The sequence below is a fragment of the Strix aluco genome, chromosome Z (genome assembly GCF_031877795.1).
Source record: "Strix aluco isolate bStrAlu1 chromosome Z, bStrAlu1.hap1, whole genome shotgun sequence".
Lineage (NCBI taxonomy): Eukaryota > Metazoa > Chordata > Aves > Strigiformes > Strigidae > Strix > Strix aluco.
In genome coordinates, this window is record NC_133971.1 from 48,695,427 (window position 1) to 48,708,630 (window position 13,204).

General features: G+C 39.3%; 1 protein-coding gene across 3 annotated transcripts in view; it reads right to left on the reverse strand.

Annotated features, from left to right (window-relative positions):
* The window catches only part of TNFAIP8 (TNF alpha induced protein 8), a 66,904-nt gene that overhangs the window by 23,815 nt on the left and 29,885 nt on the right, over positions 1-13,204 (reverse strand). The window contains exon 1 of one of the 3 annotated variants that reach the window (XM_074813306.1): positions 305-349. The exons of the other annotated variants lie outside the window; for them this stretch is intronic. Within the exon in view, the coding sequence (XP_074669407.1) occupies positions 305-335 (31 nt within the window). The 5' untranslated portion in view covers positions 336-349. Of the gene's footprint in view, positions 1-304; positions 350-13,204 lie in introns of those variants that run through there. 3 annotated transcript variants of the gene reach the window in all.

Genomic DNA, 13,204 nt, shown 5'->3' on the forward strand with positions numbered 1-13,204 from the left:
CTTCCTCTTTCGATATTCTACTACCAGTGTTTTGAAACACTGTTTCTTGCACTTATCAGTATTCCATGTGTGAGTAAATTACCATTGCTGAGACAGACAGACACCCCTGGGTGCCAACGCTTCAGTCATTTCATATCCAGGGAAATCGTCAGCACTTCAGATGATTTTGACAAGGCATTTTCCCCTCCCCTTTGAATACCCAAAAGCTAAAGCAAGCAGAAGCTCTCCTCTGCGCTCACAAAAGCAGCGCTGGCAACATGAGCATGCATGTTTCCTCTCCTGTGAAAATAGTTAAAAACCATACCTTCCTTGGGTTCATCAGCCTCCGAACTCATGGTGTTAGTGCAAAGCACTGGGGACCAGATTACGGCTGACGTGCGCACTGAGAAGCAGCCGCAAGTCAACTTCTCAAAAAAAAAAAAAAAAAAAAAAAGGGGGGGGGGGGGCGAGGGACAAAAAAAGAGAGAGGGTTGGGATTTTAAGGGAAAAAGTCTATGAATTCAGCAAATCACAACTAAGCTACTTGAAAAGGATCCCGCCCCTTTCTCAGCTGCACACCAGCGACAGTCTGGAAAACCAGCACCTTCACAGAAAACCTCATTTTACTCACCAGCAGTCGTCGTTTATGCATTTTATTCTCCCCAGTCTGTAGGAAGGGTGGAGTTTCACTTGTTGCAGCTTGCCAACATGGTATGAGAAAGCAAGCAGGGGAGACCAAAAAAGCCCTGAGCATGGAGCAGTGTCTGATTGCAGTAACTGACAATCAGATTGGGGCTCTCTTAACTTGCAGGAAAATCCAATTTAAAACAATTATTTTTTAAGCCTAAATTGTGCATTTCAACACTAGTTACTATCTGGAATTAGTTCTGTACCCTCTGTAATTACACTGACTAATACAGGATGACTAAATACATGCTGAAAGGATGAGAAGCAGCAGTTTTCTTTCAGGTAGTTTAAGCTAAATATTTTTTCTTTCACTCATGCTCAGTGTATGGTCCCATCTACCCTGGAAGGAGCAATTCACCCTTCCTTCTTTGAAAAACTGTCTGATTTCTTTGTGCTACAGACCCACTGCATCCTAGAAAAGATAATTATTTTGAACTATTACATGACATTTACAGCACAGCAAGAGAACAGCGGTCTTTTGCAGCCACCCACCAACTCCTCATGCATCATAACACTTTCACAGCAAATTCTGGGGGAATTACATGGAAGGCTATTTTCCGATTGGCACTGACTCCAGTAAAATCACCATCAAAAGGAACCATCTTTTCCTATTTACTCATTTAATATATTTTTAGCACAGCAAATAGGACAAAACCTCAGTGGAAATGTGGCTGCTCAAACAAAAGGAGAGGTGTGATCTCTCAGGAGATGTCCTGATGGTGCTGCCAGCTCCAACATGCAACCAAATTCCCACCTACCTCCCCCTCACAGGGTTAAATGCATGTGCCTGAAGGGTTGTCAGGGTCTTCCTGAAAGTTACACTACTAACAGCTAGCAAGACTTACTGGACTCATGTAGAAATAAGTGTATTTCAAGACAGAAAAGAGACAAAGCTGTCAGCTGCACAAAATTGGAGCACAGAAGGGAGAAAAAAAAAAAAGACATTTCAGATCGTAACATTCAGCTGTATTCATTAAAGCTTATGGAAAGCCTGTTAGTGCATAGGGTGGTTTTGTAAGTAAAAGGCACAGAGTCAGGAAGGGCAGTATGAATTCTTTGGCCATGGCAAAGTTGCTTTGGGGACCAGGATAAATAATACTTCAGAATGGGAGCAACTTTTGTGTGATTTGGAGTGATTTTATTCACGATAAGGACTGTCCTTTGCCATGTACTTCTCCCATGCCTCAGAAAGACAGACCTCATTTTAGTTAAAGGCTCTTGATGACTCTTGAATATTTTGCAATACACACAACTACATGGGACCCTTCAGGACATTTCTCAAGAAGCTAGCTGTCTTCTACAGGCCTCATCATCTCCTGTGGTGTGGCAAAACACAGCAGCTGCCGCATCCTTCAAAGCACAGAGAATGAAAGCGAACATTACCCTAAGCAATATCATAGAAGAAAAAGTAATTACAACACCGAACTGAAAGAAGCCACATTTTCAAGTTAAAAAAAAATAAATTAAAAATTACTGGTTTAGGCTAATTACTGTTTAGTAGATTGAAACCACTCAAAAAACCCCACACAGAATAGAGAAGGAACAGGAAGTAACATAGTGTTAGTGAAGATGAACTGCAATAGCCTTTGGGGTCCTTTAGTCAAAGGGAGTGTTGGCAGAGAGAAAAAATGGCCAGAATATAAACCAGTATCAAGAATCCAGTGTGAACAGATTTACACAACAGATGGATGCCTTTTGTTATTTTAGATGACAGACAGACATGGAGAGATAATAAGCCTTGTGGTTAAACGTCACCAAGTTCTGCAAATTAAGATTTCTCAAATCTCAGAAACTTCAGACCTCTTTGGACAGATAACTAAAAGCTGATGATTTTGTTTGTTTCTTCCCTATAGAGGCACGATTGCAGCTCCTCACTCAGCCCTGTTCCTCCTGCATACAGGGTCTCAATTCAGAATGAATTCTCAATTCAGAAATGTTTTTTTATGCTTTATTTTGGTTGTTATACTTCTTAAAGACACATGCATTGGCTGAAAAGACCCCAACCAGACCGAGGAGTGTTTTGGGAGGTAATTTTCTGATCTCAGGTTAAGCAGGGACTTGTAATGGCATTCTATCATGAGGACATTACCGCCTTCTTCAGAGTCTACATCCAAAGAACTCCAATAATTTTACTTAGAAGGCCAGCAAAAGTAATAGAATAAGGGAGATAAAAATTAAACAGAGTCCATGGACAACACCAGAGCCCAGGTAAGGAATAACATTACCTCACCTGCAGGGAAGAGCCAGTTATTGAAGCATCCAGACTGATTTTTGGATCCCATGATGAGTAAACAGCCTGGAAGCTTAAAAAAACCCTCCTTAATGGTAAACTGTGTATGCGATACAGAGTAGGAAGGCAAAACAAAGAATTACAAAAACTCTAAAAATAAAATCAGTAGATACAGCTAAGTTTCATACAGAAGATTCTCTTAGGGGAAAGTAACTTTCTAAAATGAAGGGCTTAAAACCTACCACACAATGGGACAGACACTGTCTTGGAGGGAAGGCCAGAATTCCCAGAGAAAAATGAAATCTTTTATGTGGCACACACAACAAAATGGGTTTACATACTAAGTTTCAGTGGCTGAAAGTCTAAAAGCCGCAAAGCTGAGTAAGACAAAGGGGTGCAGTCCTTTACACCCTTCTCTGTTAAAACAAAAAACTTCTGGTTTCACTTTACAAAAAACTTAGTTGGTTTTGTTTCATTTTTTAGCTCATCATTTGTAAATTGTCCTCATTTCTTCTAACACTAAGGCAGGGTCACCACAGAAAGGCTGTAGCCAGGCCTTGGTCTACTACAACAATATGCAGGGCATTGTGAAAGGATGGGTAGCTGTGTCAGTATATCTCCAGCCCTGCTTAAAAGCCTACTCATGCTTTGTGTCTCAGTGCACGCTGAGACAGCTCTGTTTACAGGAGCATTTTCTTATTAGATACACAGGTGGCAAATCCGATTACATCTTTTATAAATATTTAAATAACAAAAATCATAATAGCCAAAAAATTATGCTAAAATTACTGCCAAGAAGATTCTGAAGCACAGTGCTAAAATATCAAAAAAGACTGTAACGTTATGGTTCACAAAAAAGAGGAAGCAGCAGTACTACATGAAAAGTATCAGAAAGAAGCTTTCAAGAGGAGGCAGCTGCCATGGGAGCAAGAATAAATCTCCTACTGCAAAAAAACCTCTGCAGAACCCTAGAACAGTTCTAGAGAAGGAAGTGGTAATGCAACACTTCAGACATTACATATTCATGAAGTTTTTTAAAAAAATCTCCCCACGTTTGGTTAATGTAATTTGTCTGGTGATAACTTCTGCTTTTCCAGAATGCCATGTTCAGTGGATTGCAGACCTTAAAATGATAAAAATAAGGTCCATGCCGAACTTCAACTCCTTGCTACAGATGATGGCCACCAATCATTTCCTCTTTCTAAGCCAACTGCATGTCTTTTGCCACTGCAACGGTAACTGCACTGAGTTATTTGAAGCTACATGACAGAACTCTGATGGCAGCTGAGGAAATCTGGGTTTCCCACCCTACTCGCAACTGTGATACAAAAAAAAAGACGTGTACAAATACCCTGAAAGATTGTAATACACATAACTGCAGGTACAGTTTCTTTATGCTATGCTAATAGCCATGATGTAGAGATTTTCTTTCCCATGAATTAGCAAGGATGCAAAATGTTGTGTGGATCAATGATGAGAAAGTGAAAGTGTTGCACTACACTGTCCCATGTAAGATTGTATAGTTAAAGGAAGTACTGGTTTTCACAGTACTACTACAAAGAAAGCTTTTCAACCAGCTGTTTTCATGGAGTAAACTCAGAGATACCATAGTTAAATATATAACCTAGGGATTATGTAAACTTTGCCATTTAGCAATCATGCACTGATAGAAGGAAAGCTTATGCCATCTCTCTTCTATAGCCCTAACAAGTCGTACCTATTTCTCATACAAGGTGTTTGGGTTGACAAATTTTCAACTTCTGACACTCTTCAATGGGTGTGGATTATAGGCACAACAAGGAAATTTTCTCACAGGACAAGGAGAACATTGGATACTGTCCTGTAGCACTCACATGTATTATTTCTTCTTATGTATCATTTGCAAAATGTAATGAGAAATGATGTGATACACCCATTACTGTAAATGCATTTCAACAATTCTCAAATATTTGAGGTTTTTCTCTAACTATTGTTCTGAAAGGGAACGAGATGTAAGATCTCCCAAGGCAGAAATAAGTGCAGCAGGTCTGGTCTACACACGTTTTTGGAATCTCCAAACATGCTGCCCTATCAGAAGGGCAACAAGACATTTGTACAGTATTTCAGAAAAAAAGGTACAAGAAAATAGCTCATGGAAAAAAGAGGACAAATTGTTAAAATCAAAAGTCTGGAAACCACAATGACATATGAGGAAATTAACTGTAGCTACCTCTTCTGCAAGTGGTGCTTGTTAACCTGTAGGTTTTACCAGAAAGATCTTTTTATAGAAGCTACTGATTGAGTAAGCAGTCAAAGACAACACAGAATTGTGCCCTTGACTTGCTCCACTGGTCCTTTTCTGCATCTCTTCCAGTACCACTACAATCTTTTTTCAGGTAGATCATAACTGCACTGAGTTTCAAGATGCACAGGTTTATAAAATAGGAGACATTTTTGTTTTCTAGCCCTTCCTTATTAGTTTAGGCTGGTGGATGAGCTCTTTGGTATCCCTATGGAGCACTGAGATCTTGCAGCACAAAGCAAGGATCTGCTGCGTCCTCCAGCACTGTCCATCTCCTAGGATGCAGAAATTCACCTGCCAGGCATCCTCCCAGGTGCCAAACAGTGCAGCCCTGACCTGCTGCCTGTGCCTTCTGCTGCTGCCACACACAGACATCATGTGTGCACAAAGGTACACATGGACATTATGTGTGTGCATGATGGTAAACAGGGAGAAGAAAGGTGTGGAGGGAGGGGCACAGTCACAGAAAAAAAGTAAAATTTCAATTTTCTTGCATTGTATCTAAATTGTTCTGCTTTCATTTATGCACTTAAAGTTACACACAGACATTCAAATTAGCAAAACAAGATGCTATTTTAAAGTTATTTCCTAACCCAGAGGTAGAGCAACACCCTCTGTAGTTGTGTTACTTCTACTATTGCAAAAGAGTGCAATATGCACTGTCTGTGTAGTGTGAGTGCAGCAAAAACAAATTCCAACTCTTAAGCAATTTTGTTACTTTGGAGTTTAATATTTTATGGTAAAAAGAGGATTTCTGATTAGCTGTGTGATTTTAACAGCACTGTTTATACAGTTCTGTAACTGTACCTAGTACAATAGCCCATCTGTTGTTGCTGTAGCCAGACTTTACTCCTCATTTCTATTTGGTTTATTATCTTCTACCATAAAACACACATAGATCAAGATGATCTAGACAGTGCTTAGTTTTTGATTGATGTCGAAAATACTGTTTTCAGCACACAGCATCCCGTGTTTTTATATAACAGCACAACTCTAACATCTCAGTTATCTACAGTGCAGAATTTTTAAGAGATCTGTCTTCATGCGCATAAACCATGTGCCAGGTACTGCTTTTATTTTAGGAAAATTCAGTCCACTGAAAGCTAGAGAGACAAAAGAAACCAAAATATTATCAGGTTGATAAGCCAAATCTGAAAAATATGGGTACTCCTTGTTTTGGCCTGATCATCACTGCTTGCTCTTCCTTATCATTAACTTGTTTTTTCCCCTTTGCACAGCAGACTTCAGACTAATTCAGATGATAGTGCTTGTGGCACTTGTTGAAGCACTCACACTTCCACCTATTGGTCACACCCACGAATGATACTCTGGTGTATGTTTCTACCATGTGGTTAACAAATTATAAAAAGCCCAGCCCCAAAGGATCAGCTTCTGCACCATGCCTGGCATCCAGCACTTCATCCTATTCTCCCCCATCCCCTGTGGTGTCCTCCTCATCTATTTCTATACCCTCCTGTTCAGCATCCATTCTCCGCCCTCCTAGCAGTTTACTGAGGCCTATCCATTCTTTCATTTCCAAATGTCAAGAGCAATATACAGCGAATTCAGTGTTATACAAACCTACACCACTGCTGGTGCGGCCTTCAGTCAAAGTAAACAAAACCTAGGGCTTCACCATAGATTAAGTGGTACAAAAGTATGTCTAAAGACCTCCTTTCTGAAAAGGAAATGGCACAATAAGCAGCAGTATGGGGTGACAAATGGATTCACAATGAGCCCACCAAGTTAGGGACAGGAAGAAGCAGCGTGTAGGGGACAGATCTTGGTTTCCACATGGATGCAGTAAAATTTGCCTTACAGAGGGTCCTCACCTCAGCTCCTCCCCCCCCAGACAGAAAACAGAGAGAGGGTAGGAAGATACACGCATAAAAGGCTTCATAAAGTTGAACCTGCTTAATATTGAACATAACTTTGCTATGAAATTTGGAAGTCCCACTAGTCTCATCTGTATAGTTTACAATACTCATCTGCGCAATATCTACAATCATGTCTATGTATTTTCAGCACTGACAGCCCAAGAAGACAACATAATAGTAACCGCCTTGCAAACTGTCAAGACTACTGTGCAGCGTGCATCTTCCAAACCAGCATCCCTGTTACAAACATGCTGAGATTGTTGGTTTCTAAATAGCAACAACAGTTGTTTTTAAGCTGCCAGTGCCTCTACTCAAAAGCTCTGTGGTTAAGGGGTGAGGAAACATCTTCACTTAGCCTCAAAACGCAGCTTACTTCACAAGCTTTATCTGCATCTGCCACTAATTGTTGGACGTTTCAGCCACAGCACAGTCTCAGCACAGGACTGGGACACTGTCTTAGACTGATCCCCACCTTTTGGCCTCAAGATGAGCATCATTTTGTCACAACAGCCAGAGTATGAGACTGCTCTCAGTTCAGAAGGGGTTTCACTGGCTTACCTTTTTTCTTTCAAAACAACTCTGCAAATTCACGCACAGAGCAACACCATGACTTCTGAGATGCGAACTCTGATGTAATTCTGTTGCCTTGACTATAGCTATCATGTTGTACAAAGCCGCTAATAATAACATTAGATACCATGCACCAAGAGGTGCTTATTTATCTAGCAGTTACCAGTTACTGAAGACAAGGTTTCAGTGCAAGAGCAAGTATAAAACAATTTCTCAAGAGCAAACATGCCAAGTAACATTCAATGACTTGGTTGATATCCACAAATAGGTGATAATCAGTGATGGTTGTTGAATGTTCAGTTCATAGAGGACATAACAGCAATTAAAGTTAAGGTTATATAGTTAAGTTTAGCTGTCTTTTGAGGGCCTTGCATCAAGGACTGCAACAGGTACTGATAAAAGCTTATATCACTGTTTCTCCAGACACCAAAAAATTTCACTCATTATTTGAATTTTTCCTTTAAAAGCAGCACACACAGATTGCTATTGCCGACACAGCTATGCCAAACAAAAGGCAGCATTGAAGAGAATATGACAGCGATGAAGAGACCTGCATGAATGGAGGTAGGAAGGTGCAATCCTCCAGTTTCCAGAGTACAGCAGATCTGAGCTAATTTTGTCACACAGAAAGATAAGCTTCCTAGCAGTAGTTTATGATAAAATCCTTACAAAATGGTTGTGTTATTATATGCAGCCTTTGCAAAAACGAAAGAAAGGTCTAAGAAGAAATCTATGTGGCAGATCACTAAAAACACAGGCATGAAAGAACCCTGCATCAGAAACAGAAATCACACAAAAGTGTCACAGATTCCTCAGACGACTGGGGAGTCAATGTGCTACACAGAGACTGGCAGTGTCACCACAGGCCATGACAAGAGATACTTACACCAGATTCTCTCTCAGCAAGACATAAGAAAAGAGGTATTGCCAGATACTTATGCATCAAAACACAGTGCTGTAACAATTTTAATTGAATATGGATATTTTAATTAAAAACAGAAAGTCTAACATCATATAGCCAAAACTCAAAAGGAGCTGTAAAACAAAGTGCCGGAACTAGTGTTAAATACAGTATGTTTTAAACAGTGCTGCTGGAGTGTATGGCTAATAAGGTACATTTTTCTTTTTTTTAGAAGGTATGGCAGTGATGCTGACAAAACAGAAAATTGAGTATTACCTTAAAAAAGGAAGGGTTTTGTTCATATAAAAGCAGCATACATATGGGAAAACACATGTGTCTCGGTTTGTGAGGGCTGTGTTCCAGTCCCAAGTGAATGTTCCAAGTGTTTTGCTAATGCGTAACAATCAAACTATGTCCTTTTTCTTCTAGATGCCAAAGCCATTAATCATGCAGTCAAAACACCACTTGCATATCAAATGCAATAAAATATCAAATCAAACAAAACTAAAAAAATACCAATCTATGAGAATAATCTCCTTTTAGTTCAAATTTAATTAAAAAGAGATTAAAAGAGGGATTTAAATGGATATTAAACCTAAGCAGAGTTTGCTTTTTTAAAATTCAGTTTAGCTATAGTTACATTCACAAGCAGATGTACCTAATTATATGGTGTTCATTCAGAGAACCATATCGATTTCTGCATGTTCAAAATTGGTTTTAAATCAGTTTATTGTTTGCCTAAGGCTTAGACTGAAGCCACACTAAGAATCTCGAGAAGTACTTGCAAGAACTGGATTTCTTTTGGGAAAACATTAACTACGACTATGCTGAACAAGTACTGAAAATTCAGTTCCCAATACACAAACAAATTCAAACAATTCATCATTTATGGCAGCCTTAGAGGGAAGATTTTCAGCACTAGCTTCCTCTGACCTACATTTTCATAACTGAAGCACACTTGGGAGATCAGTACTTTAGGCTGGTCCAAGTGAGACTGTCTAACAGAGCAGCAGCATCTTCCTCTTCTTTTCTACATACCATGCCAGTATAGGCATGTGGTGTCCACTTAAAGACGATCCCAGTTACAGCTAACCTTTCATACTTATTTTTTGGCTAGGAGAATTTTAACCTAAAATAGCTGATACTTTTTTTTTTTTTTTTTAAAAAATCAACCAACTAATAAATGAATTGCAGCAAAAAGTAAATATTTCTCTCACAAAAGAAGGGCTTGGATGATTTCTAATCTAGTTATGAAAACTGAAATTCTATACCTTGCTCATTTTCCCTATATTAAGCAGGCTTATGCTAGTAAGCAATATAGGAAAATTCCAGGTGTAAACTCTGTTTAGCATGTTAGCATTACATTAAAAACTCAGGTGTTGGATTTCTACTGATTCCTGTGAGTTCAAATTTAAAAACCCACACAACTCGGAATTTTTTCTGGAGTCCAAAAGAGTTTATTTAGTAGAAGCAGGTCTAACCTTTCAAGTATTTTATCTACTTTACAGGAAATTCATACTTCAGCTCTTAGAATGCTTTAGCAACAATAACAGTTTGCACTCTGGGGCTAGACCAAACTGAATACAACTTAGAGGGTTATTGCAAGATTTTCATGAACTATTTCAAGTATTCAGTTTTAAAAAAAACAACAGAGATGTGGATAACAAGATCGGAACACGACTTCCTAGTATTTTTGCTCAACATCTAATTTGCTGAAAGCTGAATTACAGCACATACTTAAGATGATTTACTGTTCAGGTGGTTGGTCTGTCGGGCTATGCTACTGCAATTCGTTCTAAAGGCTGAGGACTTCACAGTGTATTTCCAAAATCTGAGGCTCAGCATGGACAACAGTTAGTATCTTTGTCCACTTCAGAAAATAAATGGAGTAAGAATAAAGACTACCACCGACTCTGCCACTGTTGGTGCACAAGAGGCGGAACACTTTTATCAGAAATCCCATGTAACAAACTTCTTAGTGTTGCAGCAGAGGTAAAACCTCAGAAGAGGCCCACCCATTCCCCCCTGCGCATCCCACATCCATCTCACTCGTGACATCTGTCAGCGACTGATGTAGGTCTCCGAGAATTTGTTGCTGGTTTTGCAGAAAGCCACGAGGTGGCAACAGCGCCCTGAGGAAAAAAAAAAAAAAAAAAAAAAAAGGCAGGTCTTCAGGACTGTGTTTTGCTGCAGTCTAGGGAACAGAGCAGAACCAGCAGCAAAAGGCAAGTAAAAGAAGTCCAGCGGCTTCACGTATAGCCCCGCGTTAATATTTCATATTGCGACTCACACAAAAAGGTTGAAATTGCGTTTCGTCTTTACGTGCTGGAATGGAAAATCTGGAGAACTAAACGTTTCTGACACAATGGCCATTGCCTGACATCGGTCAACACACCAGGCAGCAGCAGCAATTTTTTATGATTTTTTCCAACCTAGATCCCAGATACGTTTGAAAAGACTTAGATCTATCTAGAGGATGCTCATATTAAGTCAGAAACATAACAGATACAGTGGTAACCACTTGGCTCCACAAACTTAAAACCATACTAAAATTTCAAGTATCACTTCAAGGTACAAATACAACTGTGCTACTCATGATGCTCAACCCTTGCCCCCAATTTCTGCCTGCAACGACTCAGTTCAGCCCTGCTCTGCCTGTATGTTTTTCTCTTCCCTATCTTGCCATTGCCTTTCCAGAAATGGGATAATACAACCTTGCTTTTTCCCCCAGAGGGGAGGTTTTGAGGTACCTACAACTCACATTCCCAGCTCCTAAGTCAGTGGCAGTCTGTCCTCTCACCAGACATGCAGGATTGTTTCACATGTGGAGACAAGTGGATGAAATAGGGGTCTGGACTGGAGTAGGTCTCCCCTATTTCAGGAATTCAGATAGGAGTAGTCACCTCTGTGAGGAAGAGGTCACACCAAAACAGGTCCTAGGTCCCCAGCAAGGTACAGACAGGGTGAAAGAGCATTGGGGAGGTCAGTATGGGAAGGGAGAGATAAGCCCAGACCTCATCTAATCATCTGGAATCCTGATGGCCTCTTGTCTGATGTGTATCAGCAATATAAGGTCCAAATCCAAGAAGTCACAAATATCACTACTATGCAGAATTAAAATGCCAAGGAATGCCATGGATAAAGATTGCACATACAACCTTCACCAAGCCTGCAAAACATCTCCAAGTGTTTTTCTTTGTGCCACTTCCAGGAAAAGACAAAGTCTCAGTAATTCTGTGAGAATTCAAAAATTCAAAACAATTTTTTCTTTTGAAAATTAAGAGGAACTCATATGGTGAAGAAAGGATGGTTTACCTAAAATTAGATAATAGTAGCTGTTTCTGTGTACACTGTAAAACTGTGATTACCTGAGGACCACCCCCCCATAATCTTTTTTCCCAAGTATTAGTCACTTTTATTTTTTCTGCATATCAATTAAAACCTTAGCAGACATTTTTTTAAAATGCAGTTAATTTATAGTAACAGAGATGCATTAAGACAAATTAGGGTATTATAGTTTAATCAGTATTGGGTAGAGACACCTGCCTATCATGTTTTCAGAAGTCTAAGAAAATAAAACAAATACTAAATCTATGTTTTCTATTTACTGGCTTCCTTAAATGTATGTACAAATGCATTCACATTCCCCATGAAAAAAGATGAAGCAGGAATTGCGACCACTTAAAACATCCCCATTACTCTAAACAATGCTACCTAAGATTTTCCTCAACAATCTTGATCCATATTTAAGCCCATATAGTTATCAAGTGAAATTGAAAAAATAAATCTTTGTTCTTTATCAAATACCAGACATGACATGCTTGTCTTAACTGTAAAACCAAAGAACACATTAACTAACAGCAGTAAAACATCATCTATTCAGCAGAAAGCTTATACACTCACTTGGCTGTACAGCCATTCCATTCAAATTGGATTTTTATATCTAAACAAGCTTACTTGATTTCAGCGCAGCTGACTGCAGGTAGAAAACAGTAGTAAGTCTAGTTGATGAACAGAAAAGCAGAGGTGAAATGTAGCATTATGAGGCCAGGCTACACATATATTTGACTCAAAGCTAATGCAGTGCCTTCCCAAAACAGATCATTCCAACACCTACATAACACAACTTATTTTTAACATTAGGAAAAAAACAGCAGAAGCTTACCTGACAGTAAACAGTGAACATGTTTGGGCAACATAATACTAAAGCCATCATGTTTCCCCATTTCCTGAGAGTTTGGTTTCACAATCATCTGTGGTTTTTACTCCATGGTTTATACTGTAAATGCAGACTGACCTTCAAGCTTGTGACCAATTCAGGACAGCTCTTCAACAGTCACTGCACAAATAATCTGATTTCTTTTCAAAATTCCTATCAGATTTAAATGCAGCAGACTCCACATGTAGCTACATGGAAATCTAGAAGTAAGTATATCAGTTTATCAAACAAAGTGAATCAGGGGTAAAGAAGAGAAAACTTCACTGCAAAAATCACAGGCGTGATAAACACAAGGATAGCCATCTCATCAGTAGTTACTGGGTTTTGACCCTACTGACTTCAAGGAAGAAATGGAAATTCGTATTTGTCATAGTGGGTTTCTGGCATTTAATCCAATACTAATCAGAAATAGGTGAAATACAGAGACTTAATAGCAAATGAACAGGGAAATAATAAAAAT